At 44.2% G+C, this 24868-nt stretch overlaps 1 protein-coding gene across 1 annotated transcript in view; it reads left to right on the top strand.

Moving 5' to 3' along the window:
• Positions 1-132: 132 nt before the first annotated feature.
• ank2a (ankyrin 2a, neuronal) overlaps positions 133-24868 on the top strand; it is a gene marked incomplete at its 5' end in the record, with an annotated part of 74185 nt that continues 49449 nt past the window's right edge. Inside the window, 2 exon segments of the mRNA XM_079158749.1 lie at positions 133-264; positions 18377-18478. Of these exon segments, the coding sequence (XP_079014875.1) occupies positions 133-264; positions 18377-18478 (234 nt within the window).

Genomic DNA, 24868 nt, shown 5'->3' on the forward strand with positions numbered 1-24868 from the left:
GCAGAATGATCCCGGGCCCCGCCGAGCCTTGTGGATTCTGAGGCCCCCCCCGCCGCAAGAGATCCACCTTGCACCGGCACAAGGACCCTCACTGGCCGCGTCGCCTCCAGCAGCAGCACAGTCCGAGACAGAATGGCAAGTAGCCCCGAAGGAAGTCTCTCCAGGGGCGGCAGCTCCGACCGCGACTTGAAAATGGCCTCTTCGAACAACACGTCCCCGGAGGGTGGACCTCCACCACCGCTGCACCAGAACCGCATACGGCAGGTGGGTGTCCGTCCGCAGCCCGCTCTCCCGCATCGGACTGGCCCAGTCAGTCAGCCGTGTAACGGAGCAGCCCTAACCGCTGCTGCTGCTGTTGCTGCTGCTGTTGCTGCTGATGCTGATGCTGGGCGCCCCTTTAGGGGAGAGCAGGTCAAAGGCGTTGCCGTGCTTTATTTTTAGCACATCAGCTCCGGGTTTTCTGACTGATTTCATCGGATGTTGCATGAAATGGCGAGCTCACTAAAATGAGCAAGCAGAGCCAATTCCATCTGTTTTGATAAGAGACTTAAGAGTCATTGGGAGTGTGATAATACCCAAATAGGCCAGACTCGCACTGTCACTGATACAGGCTGCAGTGAGGTGTGTTTACAACTTGACAGGCCTGTCTATACCTAATGGAGGCTCACTGTTTACATGGACCATGTTGCGCTTTACTGGTCAGAGGGTGAGCAGCCTACACAAAACATGACATATTGCAAATGGGTAGTCTAGTTCTGAATACTGGGCTGATTTTTAGCAGGCATACATGTGTAGTTTAATATGTTAAAATGTTTTGCTATGTTTTCATGAATGTATGACATGTAGAAAGAAAATGAATGTGAAGTGTCCATCTATAGATCTGATCGTGTAATGTGTGTGTGTGTGTGTGTGTGTGTGTGTGTGTGTGTGTGTTCACTGACAGTGAGTCAGGAGATAGATGGTGGATGGTCGTTTCCTGTCTCAGTGCACTCCCCGAGGCTAATGTGATTTCAGTAATGGACTGTAGTGCAACATATACACACACTAGTGCACGCACACATTAGAGACACACCGTAGTGTTCCACGTTTAGGGTGGGGCCTTTGAGCTCACACACTTGGATGCAATCAGGAGATTTTTGTGTTTTTTCAGCGTTAAACAGGTGTCGTTACTGTCCATTGTTTGGTGTGTTCTTCATATCCACAGAGGGCAGAATAGCAGATTAGTCATAGGACTTTGAACTATAGTGATGTGCTTTATAGTGAAAGCACAAAAGAGACATCTTCTTTGTTTCCCTCCAAAAGTTCATCATTTCTGTTAAATGTGAACACGTTTTTGGAGGCTAAACTAGTAAAAGAAATCACATTTAAAGGTAATCTTTGCAAACAAACTATTACATTAACTGAGATCTGCATCCAAACGTGTGCCGTTATAGTATACCAGTATATCACATCGGCTGAACTTGGAAATGCACGTCTCCTCAGCTGGGATCTTTTCTTCGGCAGCGTTCAGACATGGAAGCCCAGTTGCTCTTTAGCTTGAAGGCGTCCTATTTCCCTCTTAGATTAACGCTTTCTTTCTTTTGGCAGCTAGAATGTGAAACCTGCTGCTTGTAACTGTTAAACGGCCACCTCACCCAGATCACAGGAAAATGCAGTATTTTCAACGTTTGTTTTTTTACTCCGCACCAGGCAGCCATCTCTGAGTCTGAAAGGTGAAGCCAATGCAGAAGTCCCTTAAACTTTACCATTCTCTCTACTGGCCATCACTCCTCCAGTTTAAAAAAAAAGAAGTCAGATTGTATAGAAGTCTGAGAAAATGACTCTACTTCTCTCTTGATTTATTACCTCAGTAAACATTGTAAACATTTATGGTCTCAAGCTCTAGTTTCAAGTCTTCTTCAATACAGCATGATGTTCATTTAGTAAGTTATGGTCCATTTAGAGTCAAACAGACCATAAAGCAGGGTACGCTTTAGGGCGGGGCTTCCTGTGATTGACAGGTTGCTATGGTACTGTCCGGAGTTTCCGTGTTTTCATCTTTCATCTTGAACCCTTTCACAGTGAGTCTTCAGTGAATGAAAGTTGTTGTTTTTTTCATTTAAAAATGTCTTATTCAGTGTTTGGTTGTATTTAGCTCCTCATACAGTCTTTGGTGAAAACACCTGCGTGGACGATTCTTTAGTTTTATTGTGGTGTTTTTTTGGCCACTCAAGCTGCCACAGCCCTGACATAATATTGGCTTCTAAAGATGTTTTGGCTAACATGCTAGCAAACATTTACCTATTTACAAATCCAGCAGACACAGAGCAACCATGTACAGTATTTGCAGTCATGTTTCTGGCTCTCTGACAATTGTAAGTCAATAATAATAAGTCAATATTCACTCTCCTTTTAGCTCTAGTTTGGGTCTCCTCCAGCTCCTGAGGAGAAATATCTGTGTTGTTAGCTTACATGTTTGATTTTGATCTTCACCAGCTGGCTGCTACTCAGTCTCCAGTCTGAGGTTTGGTGGGAAGGTAGCGTGAGATGCTTTTATCAGGGCTTTCTGTAGGAATTCGGGTTAATGAAAGAAAATGAGATTCAAGTACATTTGCGTAAAAAGTAAAACTACAGCAACTAAGAGGCGAAGAGAGCTTTCAGAGTTGGGTTTCCGTGGGTTCCGTTACCCCTTTCCCATTTACATGTAGTCATTTTGTTTGTTGTTTTTGATTAACAGAGCTTTAAAGGTACTCTCTGATTGCACATGTGACATTATTGTTCCTTTTTTAAAGTAATGGTAGCTGTTGTACTCCAAAGGGTAGACTTTCTCTATCTTCTTCTGAGTGTGTAGTTGCATCGAGCCCTGTACATAGTTTGGGTTTTATTTGTTGAACACAATAGAAAAGGTTCAACAGAAAGGTCTTTCAATAAACAATAACCTGCTTTCTTGGGATAGTCTTTTCCTTTTTCCTACCTGTGACAGAAAACCCCTCACAATGAAAATTGTGAACCACAAACTCAATTCTATTCAACTCCATTGTGTAGTATAGTGTTGGACCAGACGTATCTCCACTGAATATCTCTCAATCCTTGCAAATAACTACATGTATGGCTTGATGCCAAAGTTTTTCTGTGGTTTGGGGGAAGTGATTCTGTACGCTGACAGGCGCTCTGTGATGGAGAAAAAACATGAACTGATAGGTAAGTAAGTGGAATACACCTGATAAAAGTTAAGTTGAGACAGTTCTCAACACAGCAACAACAGATCTACGCATGTGAGGCAAAAAGAGAACATGACAAACAGACGCAAAGTCATGCGAGGCTCTTACTTTGCAGGTCTAAAAATACCGCCCGTCTCTTGTTGTGATTGTCCCGGAGAAAAATAGCTTGTTTCGAGCCAAGTGGCTTGCGAGTCCATGCCAGTGTGCTCACTGAACCCGTGTCACTGGGTATTTACACTCCGCTCCGGGCTGGTGCTGAGCGATTGCTTCCCCGCAGTGTGCTTTCTCCTCCATCTGAACAATAAAGACACTGCGTCATAATTTGCCAGCCCCTCTGCCTGTGCCAGTCCACTTTCCTGTGTGTGTAGAAGAGTGGATACTTAAGAGAGCTCAGTTTTCCGAGGTCAATTCAGGACTGGATTTAATGTCCACTGCAGTCTCATCATGGTAATTGAAATCTTCCCACCTCCAGGCTTCAGTTGAGACATGCTGGCATCTTGTTTTTTTAGATAGAAGCTCTTAGAGATAAGCTTGAATCCTCCAGAATATAATCTCCAAACACAAATGTCTTAAATGTCCTGGTCTTATATGTAGAGATGACTTGTATTTAGGAGTAGACAATTTGACCCTTTTCATACCCACCTCTGTTCATCATCATCCCCTCTCTCCCTTCATTTTACAGCTTTTCCTGCCTTTCCTTTACCACATTCCTTCCCCACTTTCTTTTCAGCTCGCCATCCATCTTTCCTCCTACAGAGCCTCAGCTCCTCTCACTGCCTTCAACTGGGGGGGTTTGACTGGTCTGTCACTCCTGTTTATCCCTCATTTCCCTCCAAAATACCTCCCTCCCTGCATCCTCACTGCCACGTGTTCCTTACACTAAGATCCCGATGTGCCAGGAGGTCAGATTTCACTGCAGCATGGACGTTTTCATCCCTTTCTTTTGTGCTTCTCTGTCTCTGTCTCTCCTGCCTCTCCGGGTCTGCCTGTCTGCCAGTCTGCCTGTCTGCCTGTCTGTCTGTCTGTCTATCTGTCTGTCTTCTTCCACTGGGAGTGGTATGATGGGATTCTGCAGGAAGGGAGTCCTAATGGAGCCATGGCCTTTATTACATTACCTCTGAACAGCCACACACATACACACACAGACGCACACACAGGCTCACACACACACACACACAGACACATAACCATAGCTGTCTTCCCATGCATGATGTCCAATAGGAGTGTTTGACCAATTGGGGTTTCCTTGGGCGCAGTTATTCAGGCTGTATACATGTACACCCGAGCACAACCACACATACAACATAACATAGCTGTATTTACGAGAGCTGTTAGAGCACTCGTCTGGTTAGAAGTGCTTACACAAATAAACCTGTGAATGGCCGCATGAAAATGAAACCACTCCAGTACCTCCACTGATGTTTACCAAATGCCATTAAGAATGAATCCTGGTTTCCTGTGAAATACCTGCTTGGTGCTGCATCATTGTGTGTGCTGTAGTTAGGCATGATATGTCAACAAAACCACTCTCGATATAGCAGCAACATCATCACCAGGAACACTCACCGAAATGACCCAAAAAGTAGTTGCGGAGAATTTGTTGCGGGGTACGGGATGTTCGGTGCTGACATGTTTTGTCTTACCAAGACTCCCGAACCCAAAGACGTACAATTTACAAGCAAGTTTTGTGTAACTTAGATAATTCGTTGATGATCAAAATTTTTGTTTTTGGACTGACTTGACTAATCAAATAATTGACCCTTGGCTAAGCCCCCCCCCCCCCCCAGATGCAGATTTTCTCAATGAATCAGTTATTCATGAGTTGTTACTCAAATGTCTTGTTGTGTTCAATTCACGGATCAAAACCCAATGATATTCAATGATATAAAGGTGAGAGAAGCGGCAAATCCTCACATTTAAGTCGCTGGAACCAGCAAATTCTTGGCATCATTTCAGCTCTGATCATCTCTCTGTTGTTCTGAGCCATGTCTATCCACCTCAACAGAGGGACCATATTTGGCGTGATAATCTCGCCTTCCAAATACCGAGGGGCCACTCTGTCGACCGCCTCTGATGCAACGAACAAGCAACGAGTCGCATGATGTTATCTATGGGTTTTCCATTCTGTGTAATGGTGATAGGGTGCTTGAGAAAAGCATTGGTATTCCTGTCGCGGATCCAAAATCTATATGGACCATCAGCACGTCTATATTTGGGTACAAACGGCGTCCCGACACTGTATCCTGCCCTGTCCTTCTATGCCCGTCAGGATGTACCTCATAACAAGTAGGTGCGGCCCATATACATCTGACACCATCTCCCCCACTGCCATATTGCACCCTGACGGATGTTTGAAGGGCAGAGATTGCATCACTCGATGAGTCATAGTTCGTCATCAGCGCCATCATTGCCATAGTTGAGCGTTTCTCGTTAAGGTGAAAGCCCGTTCATCAAAAGAACAAAGGCAAAGTCAAAAGAGTGACAAAAAGACCCGAAGAGAGAGGACGCAACTCCTAGAGATTACCGCATTAACTGGCCCACAGCTGCAGGACATAATGAACACAAGCTAGATTATTGAAATGCATCCTCAGGAAAGGAAGGATGGTGGAGGATGTTGTCTTACGATGCATCCTTTGCTCTAAACAGAGGGCAGCTGTTTTTTGGACTGAGGGCAGTGGGAGGCATTTAGACGTTAATTATTCATTACGGCCTTGTAACTGTGTTTCCCGTCAGAAAGAGGGGGAGAGAGAGAGGAGGGCGTGGTGGCTGATCAATGGACTTCTCAGAAGCTCAAACATCTTCATGTGAATGTGCTTTCCAGCTCTGGTCAGCTCCTTAAACCTTCCTCTCCTCTCTCCTCTCCCCTCTCTCCGTCGTCTCTCACCATCTTTGAGTTGACTAAGTGACGGCTTTTCTTGCAGAAAAAAACACACATCAGAGATTTCTGCTGCACTGTCATAAAATAGCATGGTGTGCGGCACTAAAAGGAGACGAAAGCACACAAACACAGTATGCCTGCAAAACTGCAGACTGTTTTAGAAGAGTGCCGTTTACCTTTTTAAAACCACCATGTTTTGTGCCCACACTCTTATTAGATGTAAATCTGGGATTCGGGTTACTTTTATCATGTCATCATGTTTGGTTTTTGCCCAAAACGGAATGACAAAGTGTGACTGCTAATTAAATGTGTATACTGGATCATTCTCTGTCTCTCTGTCTCTCTCAGTGTTTTTCTATGTCGGTCTCTCTGACTAATTCACTGCCGGGTTATTTCTCTCTCTCTCTCTCTCTCTCTCTGCATCCGACAGCATCACTCAGCATTCTGGTACGAATTTTAGGTCACACTCTTCATTATTCATCGCAAATTCGACTCGGAGACGAAATCCGTTTCTGCCTCAGTAGCCGCTGTCATCTGACGCTGGATGAGATCAGCGGTCGGCTGGAAATACATTTTCTGCACAATGTTTCAGCACGTGAGCAGTGGGTCAGAGGAAAACAGGAACTGTTTGCGGATTGCGAATGCATGCAGCATTCGTGGCCTTGTGGCTCTCAGCGAGGTCTGGAGTGTCTGGAGATTCAGAAAAGTCCGATATCAATTTAGGTTGCTTTTAGTCAATTCAGTTAAAGAGTCATTGTGTGTTGTTAACTCAAATTCTGCATGCACATCTACGGGATCCTACGGCCTGAACAACTGCTCCAGTAAATGAAAGGCTTCTTCACAAACGTCCTACTTCCTTCTGATGTCCATAACGCACACTGATACCAGGGTATTGATGTCACTTAGCGTCGATAGCATCTGCAGTGGGACAGCAGCTCGACTGCAATATGGTAGTTTATTTTCCAGGGGTCTCTCTCTCTCTCTCATCTCATTAACAGGAACGGCGAACTGACGTCACCTCTTCCCGAGGGACTTGGGCAGCACTTCAAAGATGAAAAAAAAGGGAAAAGGGAAAGCCGTTTATTAGTATGGCGGCCATTCACAAGGCGGCGGGTATCGTACCGCCTCTCCTGTGTCACAGAGAAGCCGTGGATTTGTTTCAGCACCTTCATAAACCTGAAGTTACGGACGTAATCGGCTGCTTGCCCTGCATTTCTAGATTCTTCTAGAGTCCTCGTGTTGAAGGCTGTGGTCTAATGTAGCAAAAGGTAATCAGTTAATGTGGCGCCGCCGTCTGCCCCGGAGGGCTGGCGAAGGGGGTCGCTAGGGTAGCAGCAACACCGAGGGCTGATTGGAGCAGGTGGGGAATCAGATGTTTTGTTGGCGTGTGGACTTCACAGGGCGTGGTCCCTCCCTCCCTCCCTCCCTCCAGTCGTCTTACTCTCTGGGCAGCATCATGTGACTGCATCAAGGTTATACTCCCTTCAGTGCATCCTTTTTTCCATTCCCTTCTCATTCCAGCCCCCCCCCCCCGCCTACACCAACGTCTCGGTGCCATTACTCACTATAGTTGGGTGTGGTTCGATCTGGATTCTTAACGGCCTGCTTCGTCCACTCGCTATTAGATTTGTCTCTGTGTGATTTGGTTTTGCGAGAAACAGGAGACTGTATCTGTGTCTTGTGTACTTTATGGTTCTGACCTTTCTCGAGCAGTAAAAGATGCAATATGACTTGACATTTTCGCCGTGCAGTGAGCCGACCCCTTACCGGCCCTGCTCAGTGTTTTGTTTTGCTCTTCACAAGCAAGGCAGACGTCATTTACAGACCACCAATTTCCACATCACCAATATTTACACTCATTTATTCCTATTGGTTATATTGTTTGTAGAGGAGTCTAAACTCTACTTGTAAAGTCTTTCTGTTTAGACTCCTCTCTTCTTCTTTTCAACTGCCGTCCAAGCACAAACTCACCACTTGCATTAAGAACTGCTTCAACTGGAAACTGTCTGTGTGTTAGAATTAGATTTAGAACAGGAAGTTTTTTGGTCGTCAGACAAGTAGTAAAACTGCAGCGTTTCTCACGTTACAGGCATGTGATGCAGGGTTCAACTGCAGTTTAGAATCAATATCCTGAAGGGAAAGGATGAGCAGTGTGCGTGTGTGTGTGTGTGTGTGTGTGTGTGTGTGTGTGTGTGTGTGTGTGTGTGTGTGTGTGAGAGCTGGAGCCTACAGTTTATTAGCTTAGCTTAAAGATGGGAAGCAAATGGGAAACAATCTCCAAAGCTCCAAAATACACCTACGAGCATCTATGTTCAAAAAGTAACCGTTGTGTTTTGTTTGTTTAATTCCAAGCACAGACTGAAATGTAAAAAAGGACAAGTTGTGGATTTACGGGGGGTTATGTGCTGTTCCTTGGAACTATTCTTTTAGGCTTCGACGTCTCTGTAACATTTCAGTCGACTTAACTATTCAGACCTGAACTTTCTCCAGAAGAGAATGTGTAGTGGAGCTTGTGAGAAGTCCTGTACGAGAGTTTTCTTGGCCAGCGTCTCGTGACCTTTAGACGAACTCATTCAGCGATGCACTTGTGTTGATGCTAATGGGGAATTAAAGCGTGGGAGGTAGCTGGGTCTCTTTGGCTTTGGCCTTCCTGCCCACAGTATTTCCCTCTATAGTCCAGTGGCTGTTGGTGAAGCACTCTGGATTTAGGCCTTCGGCTGTGTTACTTCCAGGAAGATCTGTTACTCACACGCTTGCTTACCAGGTTAACAGAAGCCTAATGCATCACTTAAACCAAACAGATGTAAAGCACTAATGCAAACTAGCGTTTCTCGGGAGTGGAGCAGGGTAGGGTTTGAAAATTGTGGTCATAAAAAATGCACGGGCTTCTAGAAATCTAAATGAGTCATCCGAATCAGAATGATCCTCCCTGCATTAAATCCCCGATGCATTATATGCTGCCAGACACTCATCACTGGCAGAACTCCACGAGTCAGCACTATGGCTCCATTAGCAGGCAGACCAATAATAAACAACAACAGCACCAGAGAAATACCAGCGGAAACACATAAGGTAGCGGCTCCAAGGAGCACAGAGACGAGTTAGAGCAGCGGGCGGCAATCGTGCTTGTCAATAAGTGCCGTTGTTGATGTTGTTGTTAATACGTTTGCCATATCAACGTTTCAGTCCTTTAAGATTTCAGTCCTGGTTGATTTAGAATTTCTATTTGAGTGAAAAGATCAGCAGTCAGGAGTCTATTTTTCAGAACTTTGTGCAAAGTTCCATTTAAATTTTTTTATACAATGTAGAAAAACTGTAATAAAGCATTTTTGTCCACAAATGTCGCCACGGGCGCCTATTTAGTAATATTGCAAATATATAAATATTGCAATACTTTTGTTTAGTTATTTCAAACCAACATTTTCGGGATTCTTTTCACACTACATCCACATTTTCAATAATCCAACTGATCTGTGATATTATTCATCCATATAGTCAACGTGCATCGCTGCATTTAAATACAAACCTTATCTTTCTCATAATGAGGACATGGGGATTATTGCACACTTATTGTGTGCATTCAGTTACTTCCCCCTGAGTTAGAGAAACACACCAGTGGCTTTGTGTGTTTTTAGCTAATTTAGTGCGAATGATGTACTTTCCATTACAGCTAATTGTGTTCCAACGAATAATGCAGTTCTCCCACACAGGCAGCTGCTTCATTCAGTTCATTTAAGTCCATGATGAGTATGATATGAGATAAAGTTGCAGATACAATCAAGTTGCGAATATCAGTCCATCACAGTGAACATTTATTGTAAGTTACATTTGCTTTGCCTGATACTGGAGATGAGAGCAAGCGCTGAATACAGACGTATATCACATTATGTGTTGTCACAGAGAGTGAACATGAACACGTCTCTCAAGCTGCAATCATCTATTTTGCATATAATAAACATGAAGCAGATGGCAGCGCACACACCAAACCTGCAAACCGTACACATCCAGTGTCAGTTTGAAGCACGTGAACAGGCACGGGTCCTACTGGGACCATATAAAAGCCTTTTGGATCTATAAAATGAAAAGAAGACCATTAACCCCTCCCCATGAACGAGCTCCACTAAAACAATAGAAACAGGAGCCCACATCAGCTCTCTATGGAGCGCCCTCTCAATGTAATCTGATTCCTAAATGGACACACACACACACACACACACACACACACACACACACACACACACACACACACACACACACTTGTTTAGTATAATGTATTCTCCTCATTATCTTGCATGAGTGATGGAAGGGATCAATGCAGGTCATTGATCAGCCGTTGCTGATGCATATACACTGAAAAGTTAGTGGAATAGTATTAATAAAGACATACTGTGTGCACACACACACACACACACACACACACACACAGCAATAACAACATTACTGGAAGAACACTGTATCAGGCTCAACTAACGCTGATCAATAAGCGTATGGATTTTGTCTGTTATAGCTGAAACTCTAGAAGTCTACAGTGTAGAGCGGTTGTCTCTTTTAGAAGAGTAGATTGGCATGCATTGTTCAGTTTATACTGTCTGTTATGGGGAAGGTTTGTTTTTGATTTTCAGGTCTTTGAAACAGTAGATGAGTTGTATAGTACGGACATAGATGATCGTTTGTGTAGGAAGCAAGGTATAAAACTCAAAAGGACAACTTCAAAATGTATTAAAGGACTTCATACAGTAAAGATACTCCATGGGCTCATATAGACTCGATAGCGAGTCATTTCAAGACTCTGTTGCAGTCCTTTTGTTTAGCATAGTCACACTTTGGCTTAACTTTTGAAGCACTGTTGGAAAGCTCTGCACAATGTGAGTAGGCCCGAGTAAAAAAAAAAAACTTTAATTAATTCAATGTATGTAAATACACTATACACGGTTTATGGTTTATTTAATCTTGATTTAGTATTAATACTTTTTTAAAAATTGATTAACAATCCTGTTGTTGTTGCTGTGAATGTCAGTACCATAGAATAATGATCCAAAGAATTAGAAGTAGACAGTAGGTCACCAAAATGTTATTGTTCTATTATTCCTTCTATCTATTGATCAAAGATCTTTTGCCTTATTCTCCGCTCCCCCAGCAGAGGGTGCTAGAGGAGTCCACCCACAGAAACGTTCAGACGGCATCATTACGGCCGTGAGCGGCTGTGTGTGCGGACCAGGGTGGAGCATTGTTAGACAGCGTTCACAGTGATGCAGCAGATCTGTCCCATCCGTCGCTGATGTTCTCATTGTTGGTGACTGAGCCCGTGACAACACATCAGGCCAAAATGTGTGAACAGAAATAGAGGTGTGAGATAGTACCCCTGTCCCTGGTGCTGACATTTCAAACTCCTGACATTAGCCGCAATGACAGAGGGGAGACCTTGACACCCGTCTGCTGGTGGTGGACACACACACACACACACACACACACACACTCGCTGTCAAATCCTATTCCATGAGACACCAGTAACGACGGTGCAGTGCAGTTGAGATTCAGACCGACCCACTCCCCCTCCACCGGTGCAGGGGGAAGCCTGTAACTTGCAGGTGACTGGGAGCCACTGCTCTGCGCTCGCTGCTCTCTGGTCCCCCTCTGGAGCGAGTGGTGTGTCCTGTCTTCTCTGCTTGCTCACAGAAGGACAGCCTGTACCAGACTTCCCCCTGTCTCTTCCTCCCCATTCTTCTTTGTAGATGCTCTGCATTATTCTTTGATGTATTTAATCAACTTTAAAAAAAAAATGTTTGTCCTCCTTATATCCCCTAATTCATTACTTTCCCCTCTTCTTTCTTTTTTTTGCAGAATATAAACTCCTATTTAAAGTCTGTTCTTTTAACGACAGACGTGTTCTCTATGACACACAAGAAGGCCATCGGTGTCTTTTGTTGTCCTCGTTTTTCCGTGACCATGTAAGAGCACAAATCCTCTAACGTCGCCAAAAAGTTTAGCCTTTAACTTAATCTGGGAAATATCCAGAAGAAGATGGAAAGTAACAAACTGCGGATGACGTTGCTTAAAGGAGCAATATACGGGATTCAGAGCATTAATGTAGCAGCAGACAACTATCATGTAAAGATATAGTGGAGTAACATTTACCTGAGCAGAGAATGAAGCCACTCTCCCTCTGTGTGTGGTGCTATCACAGCTTTTTCAGTGCATGTGAGTGCATGTGAGCGTGCCCCACTGGCTAGCTCAGAGCCGCTGCTCTGCACTCAGGCGGCAACCTCCGGTTCTGCCGAGTGAAGCCGATGCGGAAGTGTCTTAAATCTTGCATTCTCTCTACTGACCAGCAGGGGGCGACTCCTCTGGTTGCAAAAAGAAGTCAGGTTGTATAGAAGTCTATGAGAAAATGACTCTACTTCTCTCTCGATTTATTCCCTCAGTAAACATTGTGAACATGAGTTTATGGTCTCAATCTCTAGTTTCAAGTCTTCTTCAAACAGCATGATGTTCATTTAGTAAATGATGGTCCATTTAGAGTCAAACAGACCATAAAGCAGGGTATGCTTTAGGGCGGACTTACTGTGATTGACAGGTCGCCACCGCTACCAGAGACGTATCCGGTGTCTCTACGTCACTCCTCCACATTACAAATATGGTAAATTCTGTAATCCAAGATGGTGACGGCGAAATTTACAAACGTGTGACGTCATGACGACTTCATCCACTTTATATACAGTTGAGTCTATGTCTGCACTGCTCTTATACGGCGGTTACAGATGATAACGCCGTCCCGACCGACAGCATCGCCGCCGAAGCGTAGCACCCACCCTCTGGTTCCCCCTCAGGTTAACACTGAGAACTGTCAGCACGTTTGCCTTAGTTGGCGCCGTTAGCGCCGTTAGCACCGCTAGCTGCGAGCAGCCAGCTAAGCCGTCGACACGTTGAGAGCCGTTCAGAGGAGATCCATGGGGGTTAGCTTTTCTGATGCTGCCACTGGGGGGCACCAACACTGGATCGTTCTACAAAAACGGCTTTACTGTAATATTCACCTCATTTCCAATGTTTTCTCCCGCTGTCCCCCTCTAATCCCTCCCTCCCCACTTCCTTTTCACCCATTAACCTTTCCCTCTCCTCGTGTGTCCCTCCTTTCTCTCAGGACAGAGTGCATTTTAACAGCAGGAGAGTAGCTGTGGCTGTCAGCTGGCTTTTTGGCATGCAGCCTCCCTAAACCCCTTACACAATGAATACTTTCCTGTCACTGTAGCTCACATACACACATTAACACTCACATGCATGCACGTGCACATGCTCACACACACTCACACACACATGCTTTTGTAGCCACATCTGTTCACATGGAGTAGGGTTTTCACTTAACATCTGGACTGGGTCATTCCCTGTGTCGTGTGTGTGTGTGTGTGTGTGTGTGTGTGTGTGTGTGTGTGTGTGTGTGTGTGTGTGTGTGTGTGTGTGTGTGTGTGTGTGTGTGTGTGTGTGTGTGTGTGTGTGTGTGTGTGTGTGGGGGGACATGTAGGGAGTAAGCGGATGGGTCTGACTCTCATCATTCAGCAACTCTTTTCAGTCATCATCTTACGCTCTCATACTTGGCGCACATGAGTGTGAATGGTTGATTTTCATTAGCATGTGTGGACGTGTGGACCTGGTGATTTTTTTGTGAGAACGTGGAAATCCAGTAGCTGCTTCCTGGCTTGATGCGGAGGGACGGATTTCTTTTAACTATTTGGAACACCGGTATTGTAAACTTTCCCGGAAAGTTATTTTTTTTAATGTAACTTAGCAAGTGTTTACACTGCACGAGGCTTAATTATTTTTTTTAACTCATACAATAAAACACAGTTTTGATAGTCAGCAAAGTGAAACTTTAGCACAGAGTGAAACGTTTGGGGGTTTTTTTTGAGGGAGAGGGAAAGAGGTAGAAAGGTGACGTCATGGCCCACGCTGCGTCACACCTGAAGAAAGCCCGCGAGCTCGAGGCAAATCCCGAGTACAGAGCGCTGCAGAAAGCCAGGGAGAGGAGGAGACGGCAGCGAGAGAAAGCCGAGCGAAGGCGGCAGGTAAAGCACACACAATCCTCTGACAAAATCACACTCGCAAGTTTGTGTCGTGTTTCTCATTTTTTTTAACCGCACACGCTCTTGTGGGCTTAAGATTATACAGCAAGCGTTGGTGGTATAGGGCATTGTGTGTGAGAGACGGTCTGTAGGGAGGGCTGCCCAGTCGGCTGCTGTGCTGCTGTCCTCCCAGATGATTTATCATTTCCTGTGAGTGAGATGGATGATGATGGAGTAGATGACAGATGTGAGAAAGGCTCAGAGGGAGGTCACATGCTGGTGGTATCAGACTTCGGTGTATGACCTTTTGGTAAAATATTTGAGATACGTTGGAATAAAGGACAAAGTCAGAGATTGAAGAAAAGAAAGTTATGGACACAGTGGAATCAAAGGAATGCTGTGCCGAGTCTATTCATTATTATTAGTTTAAATATAATACAAATATTGAATATTCTTTAACTTAGTCTACTTTCTTCCGTTTTCTACACACATAATTAAAGTGATTGTCTGTTTGATGTTCCCAAAACACAAGTAGACTGTGCCTCAAACCTTAAGGGACAGCTCAACCCAAAATCAAACACACACATTTCCCCTCTTATTTCTATTTATCAATCGAGATTGTTTTGGTGTGAGTTGCCTAGTTTTAGAGATATCGTCCGTCATGTTGTCTGCCTTCTATCTTATATAATGGGACTAAAGGCACTCGCCTTGTGGTGCTCAAAGAGGCAAAAGAAGAAACTCATTTGAAAAACAGCAATGTCTCGTAAAAGAACTCATGACCCGGTTACTCAAACAGACCTTGCTGTGAGAAGTTTTATGAAGGAAAAAATATCAGAAAATAGTTTTGGGGGTGAACTGTCCCTTTTTAAGTGATCACTTAAAATTGTACATCGCATCACCTCACGTGATGTTCCATTAAAGAGTTAAACCAACATTGTAACTGATGCCTGCCGGCCAATCAGATGTACAACTAACTGTTGGGAAAGCAGCGTCGTGAGTAGTTGGTAATAGTCAGTCAAGAGGAAATGACCTCTGAAGAGATCAAGCGGCTTAAGTTTCAATGAAAGACACACACTCTTAATTTGGGTCGACTCTGCGTTTAACACTAACTACTACGAACTATCAAATAAATATTGTGTGTGTGCTTAAAGTCATCATGCAGGCCATGACAATAGTAACAAAATACCATTAGTGGCCTCGTGTACAAATACATTGCAGTTGCTAATGAGATATTTATGATACCGAGTTGAACACTGTACAGCGTATAATCCAGTATCCTCCGTTACGTGAAGGACTGCGGGTCAAATCCTCTGGAGATGCAGAGATTACAGCTGGTTCTCAATCAATCCAATCTCATGCTTGTGTGTGTGCAGAGTGACCAACGAGACAGCGAAAGCAGACGTGACGTGTGAAACATACACGGTTGCATGTCTATTATGATGTGCATTTTTATTATAATCTGAAGAGGCGTAGACACTTTGTCATCCAAAGTATGAACCAGCATCAGGCTCGTCTACACATCGGACTGTAAGGTTGTTGTAGAAAATTAAAAAGGGCTGGACTCAAATGCAGGGAGACACGGGAAACGGAGGGTTGGATAATTGTGGGTTTAATGGTAACAAAAAAGTATTTGACACAAAAACGTGTGAATCACAAGTCCATGAAAATAACACATCCGAAGAAACGGGGAACACGGCAAAGGGGAGCAGACACGAGCCGCACCGGGAGGACACGCCAGGCAGACGACAGACGGACGAACACTGAGCCGAGGGACACGCAGGGTTTAAATACACAGGGAAGGTGCAGGTGATTAGACACAGCCGGTTTCAATATAGGGCGGGGCAGACAATCACGGGAGGAACAGACGGGGGCAGAGAGTGAAGTGGAGCAGACTGAGGAGGTGCAGGAGGTTGAACGCAGCCGTGTATAATTAGGGGAAAGGCAGACCATCACAGGGGTTAGACACAGACAAAGGCAGGAAATAAAGTGCAAGACACAAGCAACATCTCAATACAACTGAATAAATAACTAAATCAAAACATAAATCGTGACACGGACATTTGTTTTACATTCTCCCAATGATGAACGTTGTTTTCAGAGGTCTGTGTAAGCTAATCTGAGTACTGTGTTCGGGCTCAACTCAAACCCAGCTGTCATGGACTCCCAACGCCGGGTACTCCCAGCAAGGGGTTGTGGTCTTCTTTGGAGAGAGGGTCTGGGAAGGTAAAAATAGCCCAAGGCGGGAGAGGCAGCGAGGGGTCAGGGAGAGCTGGAGGGATAGTAGGCAGGACTGGGCCTAGGCGGAGGTATCCGAGACCGAGGAGTCTTTTGCTGGGCGAGGGATAAAGAGGCACCGAGAGGAGGGAAGAGTGGTGGTAACAGTGAACTAAGTGAGATCTGGCAGGAGGCATGGACAAACGGGATGTATCGCAAGATTGATTGATGCGGCCAAACGTCAGGGAAGTGGGCTGGAAAGGCTTTTACCTAAGGACGCAAAGTGAGAAACTGCAAGGATTGGACCGTAGAACACCAGAGAGTGAGCGAAGGAAGGCCGCAGCGTTTAGGTGTAGCTGGGGAGTCGTTGACTCATTTGGATGGTGACCATGGGCAACGCAGCAACTTGTAAGGCCTGTGGATCAGATAAAACTTTAAAGACCGCTGAGAGTGACCTCGCTTTAAACCATCACACTGACCGCTACCGAGCCGCTGACTCTGGATCAGAAGATGATGATTCGCTGGTAAGAGGCGGAGAGTTTTCAGTTCCATTGAGGACGTGTTTAAGGAAGCATATTGTATTAATCTCTTTGCTGCTGCTGCTGGTGTGTGTGTGTGTGTGTGTGTGTGTGTGTGTGTGTGTGTGTGTGTGTGTGTGTGTGTGTGTGTGTGTGTGTGTGTGTGTGTGTGTGTGTGTGTGTGTGTGTGTGTGTGTGTGTGTGTGGTGACATCCCATGTGAGAAGTTTGACCCTTGATCCTGCACAGGGGCGGGGCCTCAGCCCAGACGTGTGATGATGAGTTTGATGGGTTTGACACAAGTTAACACCCGGCTGTGATTGATTGACACGTTGCCCTCTTAACGCCACTAAAAAGTGATTAAAACCTGTCAGCACTCTCTCAAGTCACTACAGCAGCAGTCCTTCGCAAAAGCAGTCTCACATGTGTGCAGCACAATAGTCGACTCATACATGTTGTCAAGTATTATCTTTGTAATTGTTCAATTTGAGTTAATATTGACAAATCCACAGAAAAATACTATATAATAATATTTTGTCTTACTGTATTTGATAGTAATTTTTCATAACATCTTTTAGATAAATAATTGATGAAACATAATCCCCAGATTATTTGATATTGGAATCTATTGTTATTTGTAGCCATCAGTGTACAAGCAGATTGATATTATTGATTGATATCTGCTTACTTTCATTTTATCATTTTTCATGTATTATTTTTAACCCTTATTTTTTCTTATTTCAACATTAATATATATTTTTTTATATACCGTATACACAGTATATAAAGGTCCGTTAGCTAAATGTACTGTGATGTACTACACTGTTTCGGTCAGCTTTAACACATCCTCCCTGAGTTCATGCTGTCAACATTATTGATAAATTCAGTGCGTAACTTAAGATTCTGTGGCCACATACATGCAGCAAAACATAGTGTCTGTGTGTCTGTGTGTGTGTGTGTGTGTGTGTGTGTGTGTGTGTGTGTGTGTGTGTGTGTGTGTGTGTGTTGCAGCTGCCCGTGCAGCCGATGTCTGGCGGTTAAATTTAGAATAGCCGACTCAGACAAAGTAGTGATACAAGCAGGAAGTCTTACTTCCATAAATCCACAAAACACTCTCCGAGCCCTCTATTGACAACGAAAACAAGCTCCTGTTATCTTTCTAGATCGACTTGAACTTTTTAAAATGCAGATGTGTACCTGGAAAATCTGACAAAAAAACGCGGGGTGAAAAAATGAAACTGAGATCTGTTTATAGATCGCAAATGTCGACACGGTCTGTCGAAATGTAAATGTTTTTTATATTGTTGCTGTGTAGGTGCTGGGTCAAATAATGTTGAAATACATTCTTATACAGTCTGACCTCACTTTGTTCTCAACCTTACTGTGACCTTTATACATTCCACCTCCACCAGAAAATACCAGAAGTAAACCTGAATTAATGAAACAAAAAATGTAAAAGCATTTGCCTTCCTGTTGCTGATATCAGCCTCCCGTTCTGTGCTCTTGCCTCCAGTCTGACAGTAACACCAGTTTCCTGCGGGCTGCCAGAGCGGGGAACATCGACAAAGTCCTCGACTTCCTGAAAAATGGAGTCGACATCAGCACCTGTAACCAGGTAAGGAAACGTTGATGCCGTTTCTGTTTCCGCTGTCGCTCACGCTGTGTATTGTGTATTGTGCAACAACACACAGAGGAGAACAATATAGGGTCAAAAGGTCAGGGGGAAGATTTAGTCTTTAGTCTCAGCCCTTTGACTTTAGGACTTGTCTGTCTTGACTTGTCATCGATTTGAAGTCTAGATCTTGTCAGCCAGATGATGGTATTTTTAGTGACGGAAAACAAGCAGCTTTATAGTCGTTTGTCATATTTTAGGTTAATACCTTTCGCATAATTCAGCAGCAACAATTTTACTGTTTTCGGAATATTGCACACATGCAAGTAACATACGGCGCGGGCTGCTGTCACAGACGTTGGTCCGAGCGGTCAAACCTGCCGAATCTAACTGTCCTCACTGTGCTGTGTCACAACGGCATCACGCGACCGAGCTAAGTCGGCGCATTCTTAAACCTGCCAGGCCGCCCTCTCAGGTTCATACCGACCCTCACATCTACAATCACTCCCCTCCTCTTCCCTCACACCACAGCCTCCCTCTGACAGCTGCTTGTACCCACCCAAACCCCCCCCCCCCCCTCACCCGCATTCCACAGAAGAGTGGGGGATTTGGGAGGGTACGAAATACTTCCCCCTAGATCTCTGTACAGCTGCCCCCCTGCCCCGCCCTGTCTATGTCAGTGTGATTTACACAGTAGTCACAAGGTAGCTTAAAGGAGCACGGGGATAGTGCCTACGTGAGTCTCCTCAGATGTTGTCTCATTGCCATTGGCCTTTTGTAATTCTCAGCTTCATAGCAACTATTTATACACTGGGCTGTAATTGGTTATCAGACAGGAAGTGGCAACTGCCCATTTGTTGTCATGGGTACCAAGGGGTTTTGTTTTGTGTACCAACCAAACCTGACTATTCAGGTCTGGGATTCTACACACACACACACACACACACACACACACACACATACACACACACACACACACACACACACACCTACACACACACACACACACACACACACACACACACACACACAGTCTCTCTTGCTCTCTGTCTCTGTCTCTCTCCCACACACACACACACACAGTGTGTCTCTCTCTCATACACACACACAGTGTGTCTCTCTCTCTCTCTCTCTCTCTCTTTCTCTCACACACACATACACACACACTCCCTCCCTGCAACAGGAGAGCCCTGCCCTTCACAGTATCTGTCAGATGATCACATTCGAGCCCTTTACAAGTGCCCAAAAATGCAAGTGACATTTTCATTTATATCCCATGATGCTCTCACTTTGTGTGTATGTGTGTGTTTGTGTGTGAGTGTGACTATTTCTGAGAGAGAGTGGTCAATATCCTGTAATACAGTGGATGTAACGTATTAGGGAGATAAATACCACTCAGCTCTCTTAACTGTGGCTCATTTTACCGATTAACTCATCACTCAGATCTCATATTGACAAACTTAATTGACGTTAAATTCAACAATTGACGACGTACATATTCCCCAACATATTTCCTTGTTTCACATTCAAATTTACGTAACATAAATGTAAAGCAATGTGTGCATTCGTGTGTTTCTTACTACACATGCTTAAATGTGTAGTAAGGAACAAGCTTACAAGCTTACGCTCACACACACACACACACACACACACACACACACACACACACACACACACACACACAACACACACACATGCACTCGTTCTTACAAGTCCAGTCCTTGTATTGCAGGCATGTTTGAAAGTTAGTTCGATCCGTTTTTGTGTTGACGGCAGCTGAGGACACATTTCTACCCGCCACTCCAACGCACCACACTGTGCTCCGTTCATGCTGACGGCGGCAGATGCCCCAGATGTGTTGCTATTTGAACCGTAATGGTATTTCAAGGAGGTACTAATTTCCACAACGACCGGAGTGATCGTCGGAGGCCTAGCTGATGATTCAAAAGTATCACGTTACCTGCGATTAGCAGCAAAATTGCTCCAAAGGAAATGAGGGGATCAAAATAATGTCAGTGGGAAAGCACTCCACACAATTACAGAGCCATTATCTATAATAGGTCTGTCAGCATTGCAGTCAATAGAGTCAGAACACCAATAGACATGACGTTTTTTTAGATCTAAAATGTGCGGCTTCGTAATTGGAAGTAACAATCAATTAATCTGCAGTGACTTTAAAATGAAGGTTTGTATCTGAGTACAAATTGGAGTTTTGTCAGTCAGCTATTTCAGAATATCAGCACAGTGTTATCATTTGGATAAAATGAACACTGTTTGCAATAATTAGTTTGCGATATTTGAGCTGTTTGGTAGTTCATACATGAAATGGGTGAACCGTTGGTATAAATGTCCACCAAAAAAGAACACAAGTTATTTTTCGATGATGATATTTTACTGCTGCAAGCAAACCCACAAACTACAGTCCCACTGATTCTTTCTTTGATTGGTTGCTTTTTACATATATGAGGATATACCATTTTTTGGTCTGAAGCTATTTCTTTATCTAAATTATGTCCCCCGAGTATTTGTAGTAACTGCTGATTTAAATGGTTTCTATCTGGATTGTTTTTTTGGGGTGTCATTGATCACCCCAGTATTGGAGAATATAGTGAACTTGAACTTACTACCTCCTACTCCAAACTGTTTTAAATAATCTACTTAACCAGTCAATATTGTGTCTCTTAAAGACAAACCAATAATATAACATACATGATACCTCTAGATTTCACTCCACCATGCACCCGTCAGTGGAGGAGGGTGTTCTGGGATCCTCTCACTCAGTCAGTCATCTAAATGAAATGTATCAGAGACCTGAGCTCCTGCTTGGAGAAAGAGCGGTTGGAACCCTTCTCGATGAAAGCTTTACTCACTCAGACAGGAAGGGGTTCACCTTCTAGAGACCCTGTGCTGGCATTAGCTCATCAGACTGTACCAAATGTTTGGTATGATTAGTCATTGAAAATTGATAAAAGATGTTTTATGGGAACATTTGTTGAGAACAGGTATAATGTTAATTGCAGACCTGTTTGATGGGATGTATTTACTTTGGCTTTTAAACAGCTGGTGTCTAAATATGATACATCCATCAATCCCCAAACTATGAGAGTGTTAAGATCACATGGAAAAAAGGTCTAGAAGCCTGAAGGAAAGCAGTACCGTCATGGTACTACATAGCCCGAGACATGCAGACACTCCTAAATTCATTTAGTATAATGAGTAGGAATTACTGGACTCCACCAAAAATATCAAGGTTGGAGCTTAGAGAGGATGATAGCTGTTGGAATTGCAAAAGAGAAAAGGGGCACGTTGGTCCACATTGCTATATGAATGCGAACTGGAAAGGGTTCATTGAGAGTCCGGCTGCCGGCATTATGCATATTGGGTTCCAATGGAGGCTAACCTGTCCTCACAACTGTGCTCTTGGGTGAAAGTAGCCCTCACAACAGGAAGCAGGACAGTGCTGAGGCATTAGAGGTCAAAAGAGATAAACCGGCTTCAAAGAATGGAGAGATGTTTGAAGTTTAATCATAAAAAAAACACTGTCAGTAATAGCACAGATCAATAACATCAAATTGTTATTTTCTGTCATGTCATCAGATACGATCCAGGAAGTGTATCCTTAAAATTCATAGTAGTAGAAGTAACTTGATGTTACTTAAGTCATCTGGTCGACAGCGAGAGACGCCGGGACGTCACCCAGGAATCAGAGTGTTGGTTTGCTAACTGAAGAGTCAGATCCTGGAAAGCAGCAGCAGGGTGGCGAGGGCCAGAGCCTGGCGCCAAGGGCAGAGGGCTGTCCAAGTCAGTGAAAGAGAAGGAGAGAACGAGACTCACTCCCTGTGAGTGAGTGTAGAGAGATTAATAAAACACCTTCTTGACAGATAGCTTTAGCCCCCAGTTGTAAGGCAGCGTGACTTTGTGAGCACACAAAATGTTCAATTTGAGTGTGTATTTGTGTATGTGAACTGTTTCGTCTCCATGTCGTCACAACGAAAGACTTCCCCCTCTAATCTACCCTAATGCTAATCCTCGATGAGTGATATTACTCTTTTAATCTGCACGCATTTACATTATTTCCTCTTTTTTTTTTCCTCCCAACATTCATCCCCTCTGACATTTTGGCCTATAAAACAACAACGCCAAATGTACGTGACCATTTATTACCACGTGTGATTCTAACAAAGGTCAGCGATCAAAGGGACGTGAATATTAATCTGCGTTGGATGGGGCTCAACAGAGTCCCTCCTGCCAGGAAGCACCACAAACTGCCAGGGATCACTGCGTTGGGCTGGACGTCCATTAGCTAAATGAAGCTTTCACTTGCAGCTCAGAGGGAAAGGAGATTTGGATCAGCTTGTGTCGACGGGGCGCATGTGTATGTGTGGGTCTGTTGTGGGTTTTGCCGGTCTCTCCTGGAATACATAACGGTTGAGATGTGATTGAAACTCGATAATAGGATTGCGTAATTCTTGCTGTGTCAGTGAGTCCACCGTTTCAGAAGTGACGGCTAAAGCGGAAACGCAACTTTCTTTTTTGCAACGTTCAAACCGCAGCAAAGAGCTTCTCGTCACCACATTTGGAGGTAGTTTCCTCCCTCGCCTGTTGGCACCGCAGTGAAAATGTGCAATTTGTGATTTACTGGAGTGATGACATCAGAAGCGTTGGCATTGCGACCTCACAAACCCGATGAATATTTGTCCGTGGGAGAGAATGACGAGCATCTCCAGCTCAGTGCAGCCACGCCCATCACCTGACGACTGTGGCGGTGGAGACGATGATGCCCGTGATAGTGCTGAGAGGATTAGTCAGTCAATCGATCAGCTGATTTATGGACAACAATCTTGATGATTGACTAACTGTTTAAATGGTTAAAGATGTTCAAATGTTCTGCCACTGTTCTTTATTATCGTAAATTACAATAGGGTTCTGTGACATTGCGACTTAGTGATACTAATATTATTTGGAAAAACAAACAAAAAATGTATAGATTGACGATAAAAAATAGGCTGTAACAGGATGAAATATGTTTTAATTGTTGAAATAGCTCCTTAGATGATGTGTGCTACAGTAAGTTAGCTTTCTAATTGGAGGCCGATTGTTGCTGGGCAGGGAGATAATTAAATATGATGAAATATCGCCTCTCAATGGAATCAAGATAACCTGTAACACATTTACGTCGTCTAAATTGATAATAACAAGCTGACTCACGTTTCACGGAAAATGTGATCAATCTCTGTCTGCAGGTAAACATAGTCATTGTAGAACAAGAAATATACATTTATTTTTCCTCTATGATTTCACTTGAGACTGTCATGTTCATTTTGCCCTAAAGTTCTTAATTAAATGAGAAAAAACGAAACACTTTTCAATTTTAAAGTATTTGATCGACACAGGAGTTAACAGAAATAGGTTTCACCGTGTGGTTATTAGACTATTTAGAGATATGAAATGACCTACCTGGTGATAAAAGGTGTTGACCATGTGGCCCAGCACCGATCGTCTTCTAGTCTTCTATTTATTCTTCAGGAACTTTTTGCATAAAGATATAAATGCAATGGTGGCCCTCATTTTTACCCTTTTTAAAGTCATGCCTGTGACACACTTGACCAGACACTCACTTACACACTTTGGCCTCTGATGAATGCCCACTTTTCTTTTTTCTTTTTGAAAGGTTGACATTTTCAGCAGCTTCTAAATTTGATCCACGTTTGTGTGTATGTGTGTTGTGTTCTACAGAGCCCCTGTGACTGTGCAGAAACATGACACCCCTTTTGGTTGTTTGGCATTTGGCAACTCAGAGAGCTGGAGGGAGGGAGGGAGGGAGAGAGAGAGAGGGAGGGAGTGAGGGAGGGAGGGAGGGAGGGAGTGAGTGTGTGTGTGTTAACTTATTTGTGTGCGTGCATGCGTGTTGTACGTGCGCGAGGGAAGGAAGGCGGCAATGATAGAGGTGTAAGCAACATAACGGCTCCTCTTTTACATCAGTGCCAGGAGAGCTTTCAGAGCCAGGAGGCACAGTTCTTCTCTTCAACCCATCTGATAGAGTCTGCAAAGGGGGGGAGAAGAAGGCAGAGAGACCCAGGAGCTTGGATCCAAACCAGGGGGTGGACGGGGTGGGGGGGACAGAGGAAGGAGGAAGAGTGCCGCTGTTGATGGTTGGAGCTCCATCACTTCTAAATCCAGCTTAAAGCACCATTTAAAAAGGTGGAAGATAAAAAGAAAAGAAGACGGAAAGAGATCAGGAAACCTGAACTAAAAACCAGGTCACGGTTTAAGATACTCTCTTAGTTTCAGAGAGACACGGCGCAGAATGGACGAAGAGGAGGACGAGGTGAATCATCCTTCTCTGTGTGTGTTCATACGTGTCCGTCTCAGAGGAAATGTGTGTTTCTGTAT

The sequence above is a fragment of the Pholis gunnellus genome (genome assembly GCF_910591455.1).
Source record: "Pholis gunnellus genome assembly, chromosome: 5".
Taxonomy (NCBI): Eukaryota; Metazoa; Chordata; class Actinopteri; order Perciformes; family Pholidae; genus Pholis; species Pholis gunnellus.